The sequence below is a fragment of the Musca autumnalis genome, unplaced genomic scaffold (assembly GCF_047663935.1).
Source record: "Musca autumnalis isolate F117 unplaced genomic scaffold, ASM4766393v1 scaffold_3, whole genome shotgun sequence".
Classification (NCBI taxonomy): domain Eukaryota; kingdom Metazoa; phylum Arthropoda; class Insecta; order Diptera; family Muscidae; genus Musca; species Musca autumnalis.
In genome coordinates this window covers 146,109,004-146,131,818 of record NW_027411866.1, presented here as the reverse complement: position 1 = coordinate 146,131,818, position 22,815 = coordinate 146,109,004, and the positions used below count along the sequence as shown (strand labels likewise).

General features: G+C 39.9%; 1 protein-coding gene across 6 annotated transcripts in view; it reads right to left on the bottom strand.

Moving 5' to 3' along the window:
* Ubr1 (Ubr1 ubiquitin ligase) overlaps positions 1-22,815 on the bottom strand; it is a 94,455-nt gene that overhangs the window by 39,439 nt on the left and 32,201 nt on the right. For 4 of the 6 annotated variants that reach the window (XM_073974701.1, XM_073974702.1, XM_073974700.1 and 1 more), the window contains exon 3: positions 3,852-3,866. The exons of the other annotated variants lie outside the window; for them this stretch is intronic. In XM_073974701.1, coding sequence (XP_073830802.1) covers positions 3,852-3,866 — 15 coding nt within the window. The remainder of the gene's footprint in view (positions 1-3,851; positions 3,867-22,815) is intronic. 6 annotated transcript variants of the gene reach the window in all.

The window sequence follows — 22,815 nt, the reverse complement described above, 5'->3', positions numbered from 1 at the left end:
TATTTAATATTCGAAAAAAATTACGATATGCAAAGTGTGGACCAATGCAGTATTCGGTTAGAGAGTTGTTGTGCGCGTAGCTGGTGGCGAAATTCGAAGGTGGTCCTTGCTGGCCGTAAGGGCTTTCGAGTCATTTTCTCAAGAAGTATGGACTTGCCACACAAAAAAACGTGTACCATCTTAATAGAGGCCTTCAGTGCAAGAAAAATCAAAACGATTCGGGAGGAAGTCCTAAACTGCATTTTTTCGAAATTTTGTGTGGAATTTACCCGAAGGAGTGCTGCAGCCTCTCTCCATATACCTACTGATCGAAAACCCGATGTGAGACCAAACTTGTCAGCAGAGGTGACGGGATTAGCAAATGAGTGTGATGAGCTTTGTCGTGCCAACCCCAGTGAAATCAGAGTCAGGGAACTGACACTGGAAGTTAACAAGTTGACCGGTGAGCATAGGCGGAACAAGTGCTTAAATCATTTGAAAAGTTGCAACATTGAATCCGGAATAAGTGAATTATGGACAACGGTTAATTCACTCTCGAACCCTGGAAAGAAGGAAGATAGGAGCTCCTCAGGCGCGTTTGGTGATGTTACGCTGACTGATCATTCGCCAGAGTTACAGCTGCTAGAGCGGCGCCTTCCCAAAGGGGGTTCAAAACCATTAACTGTCTGGGTGAGGAATTCTCTCGACTCTTCATCCCGACAGTTAATTATTTTCGCCCCCTTATGAAGGCTCGCTCCGCCAAAGCAAGTCTTACTTTTCTCCACGCTGTCAGATAGGACGACTCTCCTCAGAAGACTTTCGACAAGTAGCCTGATCTTTCCTTCGGGATCGACTTTGTCAATGACTGCTACGCGCAGGTCGGCTGGAGTTGCCGTCATAACACCTTTAGTTCTGGATTTGCCCGCACCTCCGGATGTGTCTAGCGAGGATTGTTTACCTCTGACGACCGCATCGGCCCTTTTTTGGAAGACATCCAGTGGCGCTTTCACACGCGAAGACGATGGGTGTGCAGTCTGTTGTGCCATGGGTCTCTTGGGGGTTGGAGGGGCCTCCTCAGATGACCACGTTCTGTAGGTGTGAAGAGGGGTTTGGCTCAGGAGTCGACCCTTTTCCCTCAAGGGGAACTGCTTCAACCAACTGGTCCTCTACCCGGTTCTTTGCAGTGATACTGTCTTCCTTGCTTTGTGAAGATGGAAATACACGAGATGATGCCTTCTTGTTCCCTGACCGTGATATAAAAGATACCAGATTAGCAGACTTCGGTGGTATCGTTGCCACGGGACCAGTTGGCCCTTCTATGGCCGGCCCAGTCTGTACTTCGGCATGTGGTCTCGGCATATTCACTATATTTGGCGTTGCAGGTGCCACAATCCTAACAGCCTCTTGTTGCTGTTTTGGATTTCGTACTTCTTTTGGAATCAGGAACTCAGGAGGGTCAGATTCACCTTGCGTTAATGTCCTCAACGGAACGGGAGTCCGACTCCCTTGAGTTCCTGGATTTATTGTGTTTGTTTTCCTCATCGGACTATCAACCCTGCTATCCGACAAGTTGGTAGCATGTTTAGAGAGAGGGATTCGATCTAATGGAAGGGTTCTCGTAGGTGTATGAGGATACATGACCTCAAACTTTCTCATAAACCCAAGTTTCAGCCTAATTTCTCTAAAATCCGTATCCGTCAACATATTGGGATCCCTATCGACGTATCTATATAGATAGTTATAGGATCTCCGGTAGGTTCGTTTATGGTTTTTCTCCTTGATTTTAGCCTCCCTTGTAGCGGTGGGTGAAGACAGGGGGTTTTGCCTCTGCTCTTCACTCACCTCCACAATGGCGTTTTGTCTGGAGAGAGAAGGATTTCGACTGGCCGTTGCAGTCGCTGAGAGAGTGAGTGAAGCAGTCTCTCTCTTGTGTCAACTGAGGGTAAAGCCTGCCCGCCAGAGGGGGTATGAATTACGGTGTTGTCCATATCCTCATCCGACAGTGGCGAGTTGTCCCAGTATCCATCCGGATCGCTATCACTGAGTCCAATAGTGTCAGTTATTTCCTCCAGAAGATTCATCAAATCGTTTTTAAGCTCCTCACTGTGTCGCCTAAGTCTTGTATTTAGTTGGATTATCTATATATGTATACCAGTCGTACGTGGAATTCAGGAACACGAAGTCCAAGCCTCGTGGAGCAAAATAGGGAGTTCGCCAAGGTGGGGTAATATCTCCGGAAATGTTTAACCTGTACCACTCCTGTATTCCGCTGAGCTCCTATTGGACTGGTCTTACCACCTTTTCCCAAGAGAGGATTATGCAAATATTAGCCCTCTGTTCACCACATGGACGGCGGAGGTGAAAACTGTCATGGTCGATGGTAATCATAGTTCCGATCACAAATTACCGCAAAATTCTATGAGCCACCACATTCGACAGCATGTTCATGTCGTCCGCGCATGCCGCTGATATCTGCCACATACCCTTTGGAATAGTGAGGAGATAGGGAACAAGTTAAAAAGTATCAGTCGGCTATGCCGATAGAGATATACCCTCAGCCTGTGTGGATTTAAACAAAGTTTGGAACAAATCGTTTGCCACGTTTATGAGAGATCACGCGAACCATTTTAGCGAATATTTTCGAACTTTTGTGGGGAAGGAGTGGACCTATAAGTATTCGAATTTCATCTAATATTCGAAGAAATATTACGATATCCAAATTGTGGACGAAGCTCTACAGTCACTACATATCGTGCCATAGGAGGTTTTTACAACTATTGGGTTTTTTTTTTTCTCATGAAGTATGGACTTGCCCTGAAAAAACTTTTACTGTCGTAATTGAGGCAGCGAATGCATGTTGCTTCAAAAAAATTAAAGTGATCCGAGACCAGGTCTTAAAGTGAATTTATCCAAAAATGTGTGTGGGAGGTACCCGACGGACTGGACAAATATAGTCCATATTCGAACCTGACCTATACCTGGTAGATATATCATCAGTCATATCGTACGCACAATTTTTCCAAACATTTTTGAACTTTTATGGGGGAGGTACCTGAAGTAGTGGACCGATATGGCTTATCTTAGAACTTAAACTAAATTTGCACAAAATATTAAGAAGGCCACATTTTGGACCGAAACGGCTGATCCGTTCGAGAGTCATCTTACGCTCCAACCACTACACACGGTGCCATAGGGGTTTTTTGCACCTTTCAGACTATTTTCTCAGGAAGTATGGACTTGCCCCTGATGAAACTTGTACCGTCGTATGGGGGCAGTGAATATAAGTTGCTACAACAAAAATCAAAGCGATTCGAGAGCAGGCCCTATACTGAACTTTTCCGAAATTTTGTGTGGGAGGTGCCCGAAGGAGTAGACCGATTGAGTCCATATTGAAAACTGAAAGTGTATATACCCTTTCTAGCCTAAAGGCTGATGGTATAAATATGCGTACCAGCAAACAGACGGACGGACGGACAGGAATATATCGACTCCAGATGGTCTGAAATTAATTTTGTCTAAACATACTTGTTGTCCAAAACCATTATTTCGATGAGTCACATTTTTGATCGTATCAAAGTATGTATTTATATATCCGTTAATCTAAAGGCTGAGGGTATACATAATGGTAATCCCAATAGGATAAAGGGCGTTAATAACAGAGGCGTTTGAACGTCTATTCTAAGTTTTTGCTAATGGAATCTTATCTGATTTACCACCACCACCACCCACTATGGGATCCTTTAAACATATGTTTGACGGCACAAATGAACAAACAACAGGTGGCAAGGCAACGTTAACAGAAATGGGATTTTGGGATATGGGCGAGAGATAAGGCAGTTTTTAAAATAAATGTTGATTTAAATTTTACTTACAGCTTCGTGTAGAATCTGGAATAAATGAAAAAAAGGAACATTGTAATTATTTTTCAATCTGTGATTTGTGAGTTGTTATCAATAATGTGAGCTATAAGTCAAGGCAATTAGTAAATATGGCTTGCCGTAAGCAAAATAAATACAAGTTTTTGGGAAAAATGGTAAGGCCCTAAAAATGAAAAATACATAGTTTACATTTTCATACTCTTAGAAACACAAAAAACCTGTGTTCATCATCACGACAGCTGATAACAGCTGATTAAAGACACATTTCAATAAAATGAATCCACCCTGTGACCTCATTTGTAACACATATGCAAAGAACTGCATATAGGGTCTGATAAGTGTTGTTGTACATCTGCTGATGTCATCCTTATCTCACATTTTGATAGAGAAATAAATCACTGTCCGTCCATGTGACTGACTCAAAGTTATAATTATTTGTATACGCTAATAGTAGTTGGCGATTCGAGTGCACATAAAGAAGATATGCCGGGTAGTCTGAGTTACAATAATTGCAAAAAAAAAAACAGCTTGTTGGCGATTAATCACGTTGTAATAAACTACTCATCAAAGCTATGGTTAGTGTCTAGGGCAGACCGTTACAAAACATGTGTTCTATATATAAATGCTTGGTGGAGGTGTGTGTTTGTGTGGTCGGTCCAGTTTATAAATTTTTTCGAATTTTTGCATCTGAAGTGATGCCTAAAACATTCAAGGTCGTTAACGCCAAAATAATATTTGTTTAAAAAGAAACCAAAAAATTACTGTAAACATTAATGAACTGGCCCGCTGGTCACTCGTGTTAGTGCAATTAAATGTTCGTCATTTTACAGCTTCAGTAGCCTTCACATCTTCCTCCAGTAATATACTCGTATGTATGTACATATGAGAATAATCAACCAAATCGAAAGCAAATAAAACTCAAAGATGATTCAAAAAAAAAAAATACAAAGAAATACAAAGAAACAATTATCGCAGATCGCTATTGATAGAGAGAGTAAGTGGAAAGCATTTCTATGCATTAAAGCAAAGCACTAAAGCATTCCCACGGCGGCGGGTTCTTTGATATCGGTTTGCCGGGACGGAGGAAAAAGCAGGACCAATATATTTTGTGTTCGGTTTGTCACCCAAATCCAAGCTTCGGTGAGATGAATTAGATGTCGGGAGTAGGTGCATCTAAGGAATTGTTCTGGACATGTCCATGAGAGGAGCTACGACAGAGACTATGTTGCCGCATGTTGCATGAACACAGCCCCCAGTGAGTCGTTGTCGTCAGATTACGCGACTCCCGGAGTCCCCCCAACAGCAGCCGCACATGCAGCACTTAAAACTAGCCGTTCTTGTTCCAATCCCTCATAATGCATCCTTTTTGCAAATTAATTGCAATGGTAAAATCAAGGAAATAGTGTCCGTTAGGTCCGTACCGGGACGGAGGAAAACCCAGGACCAATATATTTGCGCTCGGTTTGTCACATCCGTATCTTCACCCTCATCCAGCCTTCGGTGAGATGCAATAGATGTCAGGAGTGGGTGCATTTAAGGGGTTGCTCCGGACTTGTCCACGTGAGGGACTCCGACAGGGACTATGTTGCTGCATGCTGTGAGAATACAGTCCCCAGTGAGTCGTCATCGGATTACGAAAATCCCTCGTCGTCTGATTATGAGACTCCCCCGCAGTCCCCTCGACAACAACCGCACATGCAGCCTTTAACACCAGCCGTTGTTGTCCCAATCCCGGAAAATTCATCCTTTTTGCAGTTTAATTGCAATGAACTCCGAGGTGAGATCGAGGAAATAGTAGATTTCATGAGTCGGAGGAATATCAAGGTCGCTGCGGTGCAAGAAACCAAGCTCAACAACAACTGTTGCTTACAACGTTGCGATGGTTACAACGTGCTAAGGAAGGATCGCACCAGAAGTGGAGGTGGGGGATTAGCTTTCCCATTGCACCAGTATGTCCAATACAGACCTATCCCCCTTGAGCCTGTCTCTAATGACCCGTACATGGAATGTATGGGGGTAGCAGTCAGGTGTAGAACTGCCGAGATAGAGTTGCTGTACGTATACATCCCGCCGAGAAATAGTTGTATCTCAGATTACGTGCCTAACATTAACCCGCTTTTGGAATGTCATAAACGTCAGGTCTTGGAGGACTTTAATGCGCATCATGAGATGTGGCATTCGGCCCTCGGAAACGACCAGAGAGGTACAGCGCTGGCTGAGCAGATTGACAGATCTACGTTTTGCACGGTCAATGAGGACGCCCCTAGCAGAATTAGAGGAGAGTGTCACAGCTCGCCAGACATAACCATCGTGTTACCTGGTCTGACAAATGACGTTACCTGGCAACCCGTCATTTTCCTTGGATCAGACCATCTCCCCATAATTGTCTCCATTAGCAGACCACCCGATTTCATTACCTCTGAACGCCGCACATTCGTCAATCATAAGAAAGCTGATTGGCCGGGTTTCAGAGATTTCACCAATCATCGCTTCAGAGAACTACCCAATCCTTTTGATGTTCGGATAGGGGAAAGGACGTTCCGAGACATCATCACTGCTGCAGCCGCTCTCCATATCCCTGCTGGTCGAATACCTGAAGTAAGACCAAACTTTCCAGCAGATGCAACGGGATTAGCAAATGAGCGTGATGAGCTTCGCCGAACCAACCCCAATGACCCCAGAGTCAGGGAGCTGACTCCAAAGCGTTGGGCCCTGATGGAATCTCCATGGTAATGCTGAAGCAGCTGGATGAGCCGGGAGTGGAGTATCTCACTAAAGTTCTCAACTTGTCGCTAGCCACCCTCATTGTTCCCGAAGTCTGGAAAATGGGCAGGGTGGTCCCACTACAGAAGCCCGGTAATGATGCCAGCAAAAGTGAATCGTACAGGCCGATTTCGCTTGAGGCCTTAGTCCTCCCCAGTATCAGAAATAGCTATCAAGTTGCCGATCATCAGCATGGATTCCGTAAGCAGCACAGCACGGCAACTGCTCTGCACGCCATTACCACACATATTTGTCAAGGACTCAACCAGAGACGGCCGTGCGATAGAACAGTGATGGTGGCGCTTGACTTATCAAAAGCCTTTGATACAGTCAGGCACTCCACGCTGTTTGAGGACATTGAGCAGACAACCCTCCAGCCAAGCTTGAAACGTTGGATAGTCAATTATATGTGTGGACGCCAGTCGTACTTGGAATTCAGGAATAAGAAGTTCAAGACCCGTAGAGCGAAACACGGAGTTCCCCAAGGCGGAGTGATATCTCCGAATCTGTATAACCCTTACCTCTCTTGTATTCCGCCCCATCCATTCGGCATTGAGATCGTAACGTATGCTGATGCTTGCACGATCCTGGCGTCAGGTACCTTCCCTGATGACATCTGTGAAGGACTCAACTCCTATTTAACCGATCTTACCACCTTTTTGCACGCGAGGAATATGCAGATATCCGCTACTAAATCTACAGCGACTCTGTTCACCTCATGGATGGAGCAGGTGAGAAGAGAATTGAATGTCGTGGTCGACGGTAGCAGAATTCAGGCCAGAAACTACGCCAAAATTCTAGAGGTCACATTAGACATCATGTTCATGTCGTCCGCGCATACCACAGCTATCTGCAACAATCTGAAATGTAGTAAGAAGGTCCTCACTCAAGTCCCTAGCCGGCAACACTTGGGATGTAGACAAAGAAACCTTGTTGGACACGTTTAACGCGATAGGTGGCGCCAGTATGGTTTCTGAATATTAAGTGCAACGCGATGGAAAAATATTCAAATCCCGCCCTGAGAACTGCAACAGAGTGCCTCCTCATGTTTTCAGTGGGCCATCTACATGAGGAGACAATGATTCTTCCGGTACAGCAACACAGTGGCATGTTTTTGTCGCAGTACTTGCTCGGGTGTTACCATGAGAGCCACCCTAATCACCATATGGGTGGATAGGACCCCACACCCAGGGATGTCAGGAGGGATTTTCATGATCTAGAATGCGTGGTCCAACGTTACAAGGGAGAACCATGAACATCAACCTCTCAAGTGCCCTACCAAACCTACTCAACTAACGCCAGTAGATCTGTGGTTACATCCCATCGAAGCAGCCACATTCCTAGAACTGGAGATAGACCCAGAGCCAATTTAAGCAGAAAATGAACATACAAACATAAAATAAAAACACTGTTAGAACAAGAGAAGCATGTTATATTCAACAATGTAGTTTTATAAATTTTACAGGTTTTCACTCTTTTGTTGTTATCGAAAGTCCTAAAAATACACTCCACGTGGAATGGTGTTATACACAATTTTAAATTAATTATTCGCATATGTAGTACACCTTGGCGCATAACCATATTCCATTCCAACGACAATGACGATGATGATGAAATACTACTACGCATTGTCCTGAGTCATTTGGACAACAAGAAAATGAAAACGAAGAAAATTAATTTAATTGCTTTTCAACTCCCACACACACAATGTTCAAATAAAGGAAACAACAAAGATTTTACAACAACAACAGCAATCATTTAAGTCGTACAAAATTCCAAAGAATCTAAAGATGCGAAGGAGGAAGATCATCATCACCATCATTTGCATTCCATACAAAGGAAAATCCAATACAAAGAACAAAAAAGAGAATATGGCATGAAAATAAAAACAAACAAAAAATTAAAAAAAAAATTGAAAACAAATTCATTGGCTTTTTGGCTTTGTACTTTAATTTAGTCATACCCCCCTTCGACTCAACCAGCTTGCAGCAGTGTAATCTGATTTTAGTTGCGCTAATTTAAGTCAGTAGAACAAAAGTTCAATGAACGAACGCATTCTTTCATGTGTATTTGTTGTTGTTGCTATTATTGATTGAGATTTTGTTGTTTGTTGTTTTCAGGTGCAAACGAATCGAATAAAAAAGGGCAATTATACGTCTGAGATACAGACATAACACACAGAGCAAATCCAACCAAACTTGTTTTAAGGTAATTTCAATCATTCATAAGAATAATAAACAAATAATTGCCGCCATAGATAATACAGGGAAGGGGTTGGAAGGGAGAGTATTTATACTTTTTGTAATTGATACTCGTGAGTGATGAATGACGGGAATGGGAAAGTGAAGGGCATCTGCGAAAAAGTAAAGCAATTTTATTTGTTTTAATGTTGATGTTCTGGTCAGGGAGCATCCGAGTGCAAGGCGGCCGTGCTTATCACTTATTTTTATTTAAAGATATTGTTATTAATTACTTCAAATTGTTAGTTTTTATACACACAGCCTTTAGGCTACCGAGGGTAAGAAAAAATATCACGTAGGACACCATGACGTTTGAACTAATATTGGGTAACGCCATATAATATGTTCTATGGTCTCAGTTTCTTCTACATCTACACAAAGCATGCGGTAATTAACACCTTCGTCATTCAGTTTGCACTTAAATACGATCCAAAATGTGCCTCCTCAAAATAAAGGTTTTAGAAACCAAAAATGTATGGACGAAATTCGTTTCAGACTATTTCAATTTAGACCGCTCTGACTGACTGGTGCGCACCAGCATAACTCTCAAACAAACGTTGATACAAACGTTGAATCTCCTAAAATTTTGTCTAAACTTAGATCAAGTTCGAAGATGGACCATATTGGTTCACACTAGAGGTGGGCGCGTGTCGTGCCGTGAGTAGTGCGTGTTCGTGCCTTCTCGAAAAACGCCGTGTTTGTGCGTGTCGTGCCGGAATACATTTTTGGCCGTGCGTGATCGTGTTTTTTTGTTCGACACGGTTTTGCACGACACGACTAAACACGATATGCACTATGTGACACGATCGTGCTAAATTTTTGGTCTGCCTTTAGAAGTCGTGCAAGTGACCATACTAAACACGAAAATCGAACAAGAATATAAAACCGACCAAAAAATGACTAGTCTGGTTTTTATTACTGTTTTGTTTTGGAGAGGCCAATTTGTTTTGTTCATGAGAGAAGCAAACACAAAAACTACCCAGAGGGTTAACGCAATATACTCTCTTTGCAAATCAGATGTTTATCTGACTGTATTATCTGTTATGGATGGTGTTATTGAAAATCATCCTCTTCCCGAATTGGGAAAACTGATTGACTGTCCAAAAAAAACTTGTAAGATATTTTAAACATGCTTGAGAGCATATACCAAGTCCACAATGAGATTATTAGTATTTTCCTACAAAAAATGAGGTGGATCGTATATCTGACTTAAAGTTTGCTAGAACCTCTATTGGGTTTTCATAAAATATTCAAAGAGTGTTCCGAAAAATTAAGCTCGGAAAAGTACCCTACTACGCACATATTTGCCCTCTTGTCTAAAAAACTTTTGAAAGTCTGCTCAATTGACACCATTAACTCAATTCATGAAAGATTTGAAAGCTAAAACTAAACAATCATTTCTTAAACGATTTGTACCAACAATGGCACATCGTATAGGGACATTTTTATTTCCGCCGTCTAAGGAGACGATTTTTTTATTAGCTAATGTAAAAGCAATGGTTCTTGATATACAAAGTGAGAACATAGAGTTCTCTAATGATGAGCAGGAAATTACAATGCCACATTTACACGAATTTTCAGTTTTTGGATCAAAATGGCAAAAAGACGAAAAATGAAAAAGTCTCCAATTGATACGCAAATTGGTACATATTATCGAGTGCCGTATCTAGCCAGACTGATGTTTTAAACTTTTGGAAACAGTCTAATCTAAAATATTTAAAAGAATTAGCCAGGAAATTGTTGACTATACCCGTCAGCTCAGGGGGAGATTTTTCCACATATATTCACAACGAAAGGCGTACTAGACTAGAGTTCTAACTTGGATAAAATAATGTTTTTAAATAAGAATAGAAATTAAATAAGATTAGAAAAATTAGAAGTACATATGGGGATTTCTGAGTGAAATCGGACAATTTTTCAATAAGAGGTTTTTTATTTCCTTTATTTTTTGATGTGGTGATGCTCATCATCAACAAAACATTTCAGTATATCTTCTGATTTTTTTCGACCAACCCAGGGATGTTTTGTTATTTTATCACATATTTAATAAAAAATGGAAAACAGTTTGGCACAGTTGACTTGCAATTTTCGCGATTTAATATTTAAAATTAATTTTTAACAAACTACGATCAATTACAAAAAAATTAAGTCCTACTTGGTAGTGGGATTCGAATAATAACTATTTTAATTTTTTTTGAAATTTGTCAATAACGTTTTTCCTATATACTACTGCGAAAATATCTTATTTTACCAAAAACATATTTATTTTGCGATTTTAAGAATTGTTTAGAAATTGGTATACCAGCATTAGTGAATGAAGTTTTTTTTTGCCCGCGATATGTTTACACATTACGTATTTCATATTCAAATCTTATTTCGTATCTAAATAATAATCTTCTGGCATGAAAGCCATATAATGATTGAAGAAATATTCAGCGTTGTAAAAAACAAATTGCATTTGAAAGAGGAAAAGTTAGATGATAGCGAAGCCGTCCCATCCTATATGTCTGAGGAGACTTTACCAAAGGCGAAACAGGCCATGTCACACAGTGTCACGACTGTGGCCAAAAATGGTAAAAACTAAATACTTCGTTGAACAAATTTATTGATGGGGAGTGATAGAAAACATATTAACTAAGAAGAATCTGAATTTTGGTACTAATACGTGAAGTAGTTTTTGCTATATGAGGATTTAAATCCGACAATTTTAGTTAATACGTATATTTGTGTTTTTTTTTTTCTTCTAAAATCAATAAATTATATTATGCGTTAATATTTAAAATTTAAAAGTAACGGTCGCTGCAAAATTGGTTCCTAAGTTCTCCTGGGATGTAATAAACTTGTCTATACTTTTGTTTGCATGTAACTATTAATCATATGGTGTTTAAATTTACACATACATTCATTACTAAGTTTATTAATTTTCTGAAGCAAATAGGACATAAAATTTTTGTAATTGATCGTAGTTTTATACAAAAAATATCAAGAAAATCGAAGGGGTCATTGTTATAAATTGATTTTAAATATTAAATCGCGAAAAATTTATCCAATTACCCTGTGCCAAATTGTTTTTTATTTTTTTATTAAATACAACAAAACATACAAGAAAGATTTTTTCAAATTGGACCAATATTAAAGAAGTTATGAGTATTTCTTTGCATATATGTTTCATAGAATTCGACTTTTTCAAGGCGCGAGTTCTAACGAGTTCTGGAGCCGTTGGTCGAAAATCAGAAAATAAACTGAAATATTTTGTTCATGAGCAGCATCGCCACAGTAAATAATAAAGGAAATCAAAAACCTCATATTGAAAAAGTGTCCGATTTCACTCAGAAAACCCCATATGAATATTTTTTAACAAAAAATGTACACCTATATCGATTTCTCTTTTTTTTGTAATTTCGTGCGTGAGTGTGCGTGTTCGTGCCTTCTCGAAAAACGCCGTGTTTGTGCGTGAATGTGCATAAAAATTTTGGTCCGTGTTCGTGCATGTTCGTGCCTAATTTTTTAGGCACGCGCCCATCTCTAGTTCACACCTTTGTGTTCTTCGCCCTACAAAATTCAGAAATTTTAGCTAAAATGGTACTCAAATGGTGCTCATTATCAGCCCAATTATAAATATCAGATCCCCGTGGTTTTTCTCACTTGTCCCTTTAAGTCGAAACGGCGAAACTCACGGGGAATTGACATTCATAACCGCCCTGTATATTTTTCCAGACATAGTTTCGAATAGGAACTATATCGGGTACCTGTAAAACAAAAGTACAGGTTAAGGACATGTTACAGGTTATCATTCCGGCCTATACAGCCTAAGGTAATAGACGAAAAACTACAAAAAATCCTGACGGTACCCACTAATATGACTAATAAATCCAACTGCGGCAAGTTCTTCGATATCGGATTGACCCGGAACCACACCACATCAACCAATCAATTGTTCCTTGCAAGGACGGAGGAAAACCCAGTATCAACATCCGCATCCACCACACTCAAACTTTAGTGAGATGCAATGGATGCCGGGAGTGAGTGCAGTTCAGTAGTAGCTCTAGAATACGCGACTCCCCAGCGGCACACGCGACTTAACACCAGCCGTTGTTCTTCTATTCCCTGAAAATGCATCCTTTTTGCAATTTAATTGCATTGGATTCTGAGGTAAGATCGAAGAAATTGTGGATTTCTTCAGTCGGAAGAATATCAAGGTCGCCGCGGTGCAGAAAACCAATCTCAACAACAACTGCAGCTTACAGCGTTATGATGGTTATAACGTACTGAGGAAGAGTCGCACCAGAAATGAAGGTGGGATATTAGCATTCCTATTGCACCAGTCTGTTCAATGCAGATCTATCCCGCTTTAGCCTGGCCCTATTAACACGTATCTGGAATGTATGGGTGTAGCGGTCAGATGTGGAACTGTCGAGGTAGAGTTGCTAAACGTATACATCCGGCCGATAAATAGCTGAACTTCATGTTATAGACATAACATTAGCCCGCGTTTGGAAGGTCAGAACCGTCTGGTCTTGGTCATCATGAGTTGAGGCATTCGGTTCTCGGAAACGGCCAGAGGGGTATAGTGCTGACTGAGCATATTTATAACTCTACGTTTCGTACGATCAATGAGGACGCTCTTAGCAGAATTAGCGGAGATTGTCACAGTTCGCCAGACATAACCATCGTGTCACCTGGTCTGACAAATGACGTCACCTGGCAACCCGTAGTTTCGGACCATCTCCCCATAATTTCGTCACCTCTGGACGCCGCACTTTCATCAAATATGGGAAAGCTAATTGACTAGTTTCAGAGAGTTCACTAACCACCGATCTGCCCAACTCTAGGGAGCTAACACTGGAAGTTTAGAAGTTGATCTGTGAGCATAAGCGGATCATCTGAAGAGTGTCAAGATTGGAGCCAGAATGAGTGAATTGTGGGAAAGGGTTAAGTTACTCTCGAATCCCGGAAAGAAGGAGGAAAGGACCTTAGTCGCGTTTGGCTATGTTACGCAGACTGATCCGATTGACGTCACCGGGCGGGCGAACCACCACAATTTACAATGGCATCCATCCATCAAGATCGCTATATCATGCAATAAGTTTGGCCTTGATGGAATCTCCATGGTAATGCTGAAACGGCTAAGGTCATGAGTCGATTTTCTCAACCTGGCAGGGGTAATCCGCTACTGAAGCCGGGCAAATGGGAGCAAAAACGTATAGTACAAACCAATTCGGCTTTTGTCACCCGTAGCAGAGACCCATGAGGCTTTACTTCTCCCTAGCGTCAGAAATAGCTATACAGTTGCCGATCATCAGCGTAGATCCCGTAAGTTCCACAGCTCGACAACAGTGCTGCACGTAATCTCCACACATATTAGTCGAGAACTCAACCAGAAGAAAAGTGATGGTGGCGTTCGACTTTTCAAAAGCCTTTGAGCAGATAAGTTTGAAACGTTGGAACTCCAGTCGTAAGCAGAATTCAGGAACAAGAAGTCCAAACCCCCCATAGAGTAAAACAGGGAGTTCCCCAAGGTTGGGTGATATCTCCGGAACTGTTTAAACCTCTCATATTAAATTTGATGACTATTGAAATAAAATTGTCCGTATTTACTATAAATTGGAGAAAGATATATGTATATAGCAACAATATCCAAATCTGGATCGATATGGATCAAAGTTGGAATTTTTCATTTCTATGCTCTTGTAAGTACTTGTACAAAAATATATAGCATTTCCAAATGAAATTAAACTTTTTCCTAATAAAATGAAACCTTTTCCAAATTGAATGAAACGTTTATTTTTATTGAAAGAAATAATCCACATTATTTTTTTGCATGAATTCTAATCTTAAGTAATGACAGAAAAGTGTAATTCGTCGAATGTTTTGCTTCCTTGCACTTAAAAATCTTATAATTTTTTGGCATCAATTAAGCTTAGACCGAAATGATCGTAAAGAGAGAATTTAGGTTTAAAAATTGCTAATAATAACAGGGGCTAATTGTATTACCTAATGAAGTGGTTCACGATTTGCTGCTTGTGTAATTCTCAATGGACATGGTCCTTACATAATTGGAGCATTCCTGTTGATTGAGCTGTTGGATACTATGCTCTATCACATCAACGATATTACGATCTATTGTCAGATAAAATAGAAATAAAGGTTTCATTTAATTTGGAAAAGGTTTCATTCAATTTGGAAAAGGTTTCATTCAATTTGGAAATGCTATATCAACCTAGGTCAACACCTTCTATGTTTGTCCACGTTTACAAGGAAGCGGCACCGCAGTGTGTGTTGAGGTAGACGATTTCTTTAACTACATCTCTGGACGCATTGCGCATTTGTTGTAGTATTTGCTTTACCTTATATTTGGTCTACCATGTCTTCTAGCATTAATCTATATTTAAATAAAAATATTTTAAATATCATCAAACTGTGAACCCATTTTAAAGAGGTTCGGAACAATAGCTGTGTTCCAAAACCTGCAAAATAGTACCATTTTTCCAATTTTGTGCTAGAAACCTGTTCCCGTATTCCAAAAAGTAGCAAAACTAGCACTTTTGCTATTTCCTACCTTGTTTGTTGGCATATGATTGGCCGATAGGTTGATTTTGTCATCTCGGCCAGATTGTTTGCGCGTTTTGCCATTTTTCCGTTCCCGTACATTTTGAATTAATTTCTATGGTAAAGAAAAATTTGACAATTTCCCCATTTGCTGGGTTTGCCATTAAAAATTACGGGAACAAAGCAAATATTGTATTAATCACCCTTTTTTAAAACTTGTTTCCCGGCTTATTGAAATAGAGCTTCTGTCGTGGTTGTTTCAAAAGTTGTTCAAATACAGTGTCTGTCTCGAGATACCGGTTACAAATTATTCTAATTGTGATTGTTGCTTCACACCATCAAAATTAACAAAGCTGGGAATTACTAAGTATCGAAGATTGTATCACTAAGCAGCAACGATATCAGAAAATACATGTTTGCATAATTAAATTTTAGATTTAGCATAAAGTGCAAATTCCAAAAATTCTGGTGTATAATCCAGAGAACAAGGTAATTTTTGTACTATTTAGAAAATCGGCAATGCAAAGATATTTCATTTATAAATGTTTATTATGTTTCCTTTTTGGTCTTTGTTCCTGGATTTCACCTTCTGGTAGATGTGGGTGGCGTGCGAAGAGAAGTGAATAAAGATACTGCGAACATACTTTCCCACCATTGAAAATAATAAATGGTAGGCCACAGCTAACAGCTGATTGCAATTTTTTTCTTATCATGGCCTATTCTGTCAAAAGCAGGGTTGACATTTTTATACCCTATACCACAATGTGGAAAAGGGTATAATAAGTTTGTTTTCCCAAAAATTCATGTAACGCCGCGAAATATTCGTCGTAGACCCCTCATGTGGTATACCAAACTTCATATCTCGACGAGATAAAGCGATTTAGCGATGTGTGTCCGTCCGTCCGTCCGTCCGTCCGTCCGTCTGTCCGTCCATTAAAAATTGTAATCAAGCTAGAGGCCGCAATTATGGACCGATTGTCACGAAATTTAGTATGGAGGTCGGGTTTGGACCAGAATAGAACTGATTAGTTTTTGGCGATGATCGTGAAATGTTAAAGGGATGAAATGGACCAAAAACAAAATTTTTGCTCGATTTTGTAGCCGCTCTGTAGGTCGCAATAATAGTCCGATCGGCGCGAAATTTTAAACGTAGTTTTGGTTTGAGATGAAGAAGTAGCGTGCAAGTCAACGGTATGATCGGATAATATTTAGCGGGTTAAATTGATCAAAACTTTTGTGTGAAAATTGGTAAAATTTCTAACGCACATCTTATAACAGCTAGCCCGGAAAGCTAGTGCACAGGGATAGTGGTATAGGGTATCACATGGTCGGCCCCGTCCGACTATAGTCTGTTCTTACTTGTTTATTGTTGTTGATATTATGCCATAATAAAGGTAGATGGGTGACGTAGGGGATGGAAGATACCAAGCAACGGTCCTGACCGGTTTTAACATGGCAAAGCCCAGGATTTATCTTAGTCCCTCTTTCATCACAAGTGGACACTGACCTCCCCGTGGTGTCACCTGGGGAACTGCCTTTAACACCCGTTAAAGGTAGTGAGCTAACATGTGCCCCCCTCTAAAGTTGACGAACCCCGCAAACGTTTCAAGGACCATGATCTGAGAATCTGCACCTGGAATGTTCGCACTCTTTATAGAGAAGGTGCAGTCTTCGCATTGGCAGACGTTCTTGAAAAGTACAAGGCCGATATTACTGCCATACAGGAAATACGATGGATTGGGAAAGGCGTCACAACAACACCTAAAGGTGACGCACTGTATATAGCTGATTTGTAGTTAGTCGGAGCCTAAAACATCTGGTATCCAGCTTCACCCCAGTGAATGAAAGGCTTGCTGCAATGCGAATAAAAGCTAAATTCTTCAACATCAGCTTTATTTCCGCTCATGCTCCCACTGAAGAAAAGAACGAACAGACCAAAGATATATTTTACGAGCGCTTAGAAGAAACATATGACCGTTGCCCTGTCCATGACATTAAAATCATTCTAGGCGATTTTAATGCCAAAATTGGAAAGGAGAATATCTTTGGCCCAACAGTCGGGAAATTCAGTCTCCACAGTGAAACATCTGACAATGTTATGAGGCTGATAGACTTTGCAGCTGCAAAAACCATGGTAGTTAGCAGTACCAGATTTACTCATCTCGATATTCATAAGGGCACCTGGCTGTCTCCAGATCAAAGAACAAGTAATCAAATTGATCATGTTGTGATCGATGGAAGACATTCATCCAGCGTGTTGAATGTACGATCGTTCCGAGGCGCAAACATTGATTCGGACCACTACCTTGTTGCAGCAAAGGTACGTACCCGTCTAAACTTTGCAAATAAAGCACGAACAGACACAACGCGGAAGTTGGACATCGATAGGCTGCGAACACAACAGATAGCCACAGCATATTCCACCCAATTGCTTAACGCGAGCACTCCTTGTCCCGATAACATACCAACACAATGGCAAAATATTGCTCACTTCTTGCAAACAGCCGCAAAATCCATACTTGGATTCCAGAGGCCTCCACAAAGGAATTCATGGTATGATCAGGAGTGTCGTGCTGCTACCGAAGAGAAAAATGCGGCATATCGAGCAACTTTACAATCAGTAGCAACGCGAAGCGCACGAGAGAGATATCGGGAGAAAAGGAGAGAAGAGAAACGTCTTTTCCGCAAGAAAAAGAGAGAAATGGAAAAGCGGGAGTGTAAAAAATCGAGATGTACAGGAGTCAGAATGAAGTCCGAAAATTCTACCAAAGAGTAAAACATCAAACAGATGGCTTTGGTACAGGCACATCCTCCTGTAGAGACCAGCAAGGTAATCTGGTAACAGATACAGATAGCGTGCTCAGGATATGAAAGGAACATTTCTCCAATCTGCTGGTATCCAATAGTAGCGAAGACGATGATACCACAGATCCAATCCCAGAAGATGGTATAGAATGTATACCGCCCGGCCAAGATGAGGTAAAAACAGCAATCAACCGGCTGAAGAATAATAAAGCAGCAGGAGCCGATGGCTTACCAGCCGAGCTGTTTAAAACCGGAGGCGACGCGCTGATAAGGTGTATGCATCAGCTAGTTAGCACCATCTGCTAAGAAGATGCTAATATGGTCTAAGTATATACAATACACTATACAAAACGCTGATACTACCCGTGCTAATGTATGGCTCCGAAGCATGGGTACTTGCGCAAGCAGATAAGGCAGTGCTTGGTGTGTTTGAGAGGAAAATTCTTCGAAAGATCTACGGGCCGATTTGCGTTGACGGTGAATATCGACGTCGTATGAACCACGAGCTATATCAGCTATACAAAGACATGAATATAGTTAAACGTATCGAGATGCAACGATTGCGTTGGCTAGGCCATATCAAAAGAATGAGCGATGATGAACCCGCTAAAAAGGCGTATGAATACATGCCACATGGCGATGCACGCAGAACCGGCAGGCCTTATCTTCGATGGAGCATACAAGTGGATGAAGAAATGAAAAGGCGTGGTATTCCAGAAAGCGAAGCGAAAAACCGAGAGTATTGGAGATCTTTTCTTAGTTCGGTCTATGGAACAAATGTTCTGTAATGGGCCAACTAAGTAAGTAAGTAAGGTAGATGCATCGTTGAATGGTTCCAACAAAAAAAGTTCTGCTGCAACGCTATATCTTAAAATTAAAAATAAGTTCAGACGATTTTTATTCGCGTGGCAAAATTAAATTTCTAATTTTTGTAATATTAATAATTGCGAAAGAACGATTCGTCACATGTTGATATTAATTGAAATTTGTTCCAATAGTACGGGAATGTAAAAAATACAGTTTTTGTAAAAATTCTAGCTGAAATGTATCTGCAAATCGGATACCAGCAATCGCGATGTTAGATCAGCCAAACTTGTCAAGTGGAAAATAAGAGAATGACATTTTCATTTTCACTGTCATAAGTTTGGGTACAACTTTTACTATTTTTGGAACACTTTTCTAGCAACAATATTCTGAAGCCTAGCTATATTATTTTTTTATATTTTACTCTATTTGGTACGTTTAACATATAAACAGTGATGTTCTAAATTCCATATGTTTTTGTAAAACGGGCTAACTATGCAAATACATCTACCTTTATTATTGTTCCATGCCAATTGACGTTTTAAGCCATGGCAGCAGGGTTGTATTTTTCAGCGATTTTATTGTACCATGGTTCACACGACAATTGGATCTTCTCTTAGGAACGACACGGGTTCCACACGCCCAGAGATTGTTAACACTGCAACAGCTGTATCTGTTGGAAAGGATGCTTAAAAGGAGAATCATCCATCCAGTCAATGAGATGAGACTGAGACTCTATCAGCGAATCTCTGAACCTCAAAAATTCCATAACCAAAGTAACAATGGACAAGAAAGCGTACCAGAGGGCAATTGAATATTGGAGTCGGTATGAAAATAAAGTTCCGAACACCTTCAGAGAAGATTAGACCTCGATGAAGTTCGAAAAGAACAATCCTATCAGTGAAATTCCCACCTCAACCCCTGCCGAGGCCCCTAAGGAGATTATGACCTAGGCGACCTCTTGTTCAGGTAAGAGTACGCCTTCGACTATGACGGCTATGTCGCAGCGAAAGGAAATTTCACCTCAGACCTCAGGTATGAAAAGAAGTTCGAGATGAACTATTCTATCAGTGAAATCACCAACTCAAGAATAGGAGGGACCCCTGCTAGGCCTCTAAGGAGGTGACGACCGAGGGAACCTCTTGTTCAGATCAGATCAGATCATATTACGTCTTTGACCAAAGCGGCTATGTCACAGTCTTCAAAGACGGCTGAAATTGCATTCTATTCCAAGACCAAGAATGTATCCAAATTATTTAAGACAGTTGCACTGAGATCAAATGGGGGAAATTGTGGTATTTAAGAGTACGCCGCGCCCCCACCTTACTTTCTTTGGACCCATTTTTATACCCTACACCACACTGTGGTAAAGGGTATTGTGTCTTTGTGCATTAGTTTGTAACACGCAAAAAGAAACGATATTGCTCCCATATATATTTTCGGCCGATTTGAGATATTTGGTGCACCAAACACGCAAATTCTGTCCAATTTTGATGTAATTTGGAAAATGTCCCCAAATTTGGACTAGAAATAAGTTTGTCAAATTATATTGAAATCTGTTCAGATTTGAATATATCCCCCATATACATTTTCGCACGATTTGAGATATTTGGTGCACCAAACACGCTATATACAGCTGTGTTCAAAATAATAGGAGTGCTCATTAACACCAAGGGAATGGTCGAATAAACATGGTTAAATTTACCCATTTTGGTTTATTTTGAATTTGTTTAACATTGTTGACATCCCAACAGTTAATTGATCAGCAGAAATGTGGCAATCTGTTTTAAATTATTTACTGTTTACACCAACATTATAAATCTCCTTTAAATTTGTTGTTCAAAAAAATAGGAGTGCGGAAGAAAAAGGACAATAAAAATATTTTTAGTTGAGTTTAAGATCAAAATTGACTATATTTTAGTTGACAGTAGTGAATCCAATATATTTTATGAGATTTGATGGCTGTTTGAAAACAAAAGTCCTTTGGAGGTAGCCTAAAAACAGGTGATTGTCCTTGCAGCGATTTCTTCCATAAATTGAGCACTTTTTGGGTAACTCAATGGATTTTGTAGACAGAACTTTAGTGATTAGAGTTTTTTGATGCTCTGGCTGTTATCTCGAACAATATATAATGAGCGGTATCCCGGTAATTCGCGTATTTTGATCCTTGAGCCGAGTTAAAGCCGGTTTCCATTAACTCTTTACGTAAGGATCGGTTAAAAAAGGCGTATTAATAAGGCATTAATTTCTCGATCAAGTGATGTTTTAAGGTCCTTAGCATCTTAACTGCACGCAGAATTCATTATATGGTTCATTTTTGAATAATTGGATGATTGGCATATATGAGACATTTTTCAATATGCTTTGTTGAGAAGGAAACTTTAAAGACAAACTTTTGAAGTTGGCCTAAGATTATTTTTATTAGGTTTTGCAGCGCATATTACGCAGTTTTCTAATGGAACTAACCTAAATGAAGTATTTTTGAGTGAAAAACGTAAGTCTATATTGAAAAATATATTACGGCGTATACCAACCATAGTGCAATCCCAGTCTGCCTATCACTAAGTGGTTCAAAGTACATTTCAACCGTTCACGTTTTAAACATTTTTTGAATAGAAGCGAAATTGATTGTATACACAAGGTTAGCATCCTAAGGACTTACAAATATTATTTGGTTGGGGAACAAATTCCTTATAGATACGCTTTTTTGACCGATCTTTACCTTAAGGGCTAATGTAAACTGTCTTAAACTTGGCTCAAGGATCAAAATACACAAATTTATTGGATACCAATCATTATATATTGTTAGAAATAACATCGATAGCATCAAACAAATCTAATCGTTAAAGATTTTGTCTACAAAATCCATTGGGTTGCCCAATAAGTACTCAATTTATGGAAAACATTTCTGCAAGGACAATCGCCAGTTTTTTGGCTAACTCCAAAGGACTTTTGTTTTCAAACAGCAATCAAATCTCATAAAATCTATTGGATTTACTACTGTTAACTAAAATATTGACAATTTTGATCCTAAACTCAACTAAAACTATTTTTATCGTCCTTTTTCTTCCACACTCCTATTTTTTTGAACAAAAACTTTAAACACGATTTATAATGTTGGTGTAAAGAGTAAATAATTTAAAACAGATTGCCACATTTCTGCTGATGAATTAACTGCTGGGATGTCAACAATGTTAAACAAATTCAAAATAAACCAAAATGGGTAAGTTTAACCATATTTTTTGACAATTGTCTTTTTTTGTATGGGCGCTCCTATTATTTTGAACGCAACTGTACGTCTGATTTTGATGAAATTTGGAATGTGTGACTGAATTTGTTGTAGAAATATATGTGCCAAATTATATTGAAATCAGTTCAGATTTATATATATCCCCATATATTTTTTATTTGGTTTTGGATTCCTTAGTTTTAATATGTTTACTGTCGAATCAGAAATATAAATTAACAATAATGACGACAAAAATATTGGAAAATAGATTTCTGAGCCAATGTGCGCCGGAGTGGTATACAAATGTTAGCGTTACACAGTGGAAGAATACTCAAACATGCCAGAACGCCGACCTGAGGACTGCAACACGAAGCCTCCTCATGGCATCAGTTCATGAGGAGACGAAGATTTTACCGGTGCATCTGCACCGGTGTTGTCGATGCAGTACCTCCTTGGGTGTTATCGTCGTGAGCATGCCAGCCATATTAAAATCTGGACTCCGAGGAACCAGAACCAAAAATATACGAACATATATGCTTTGCTACAGCAATCGACTCCTAATTGTCTA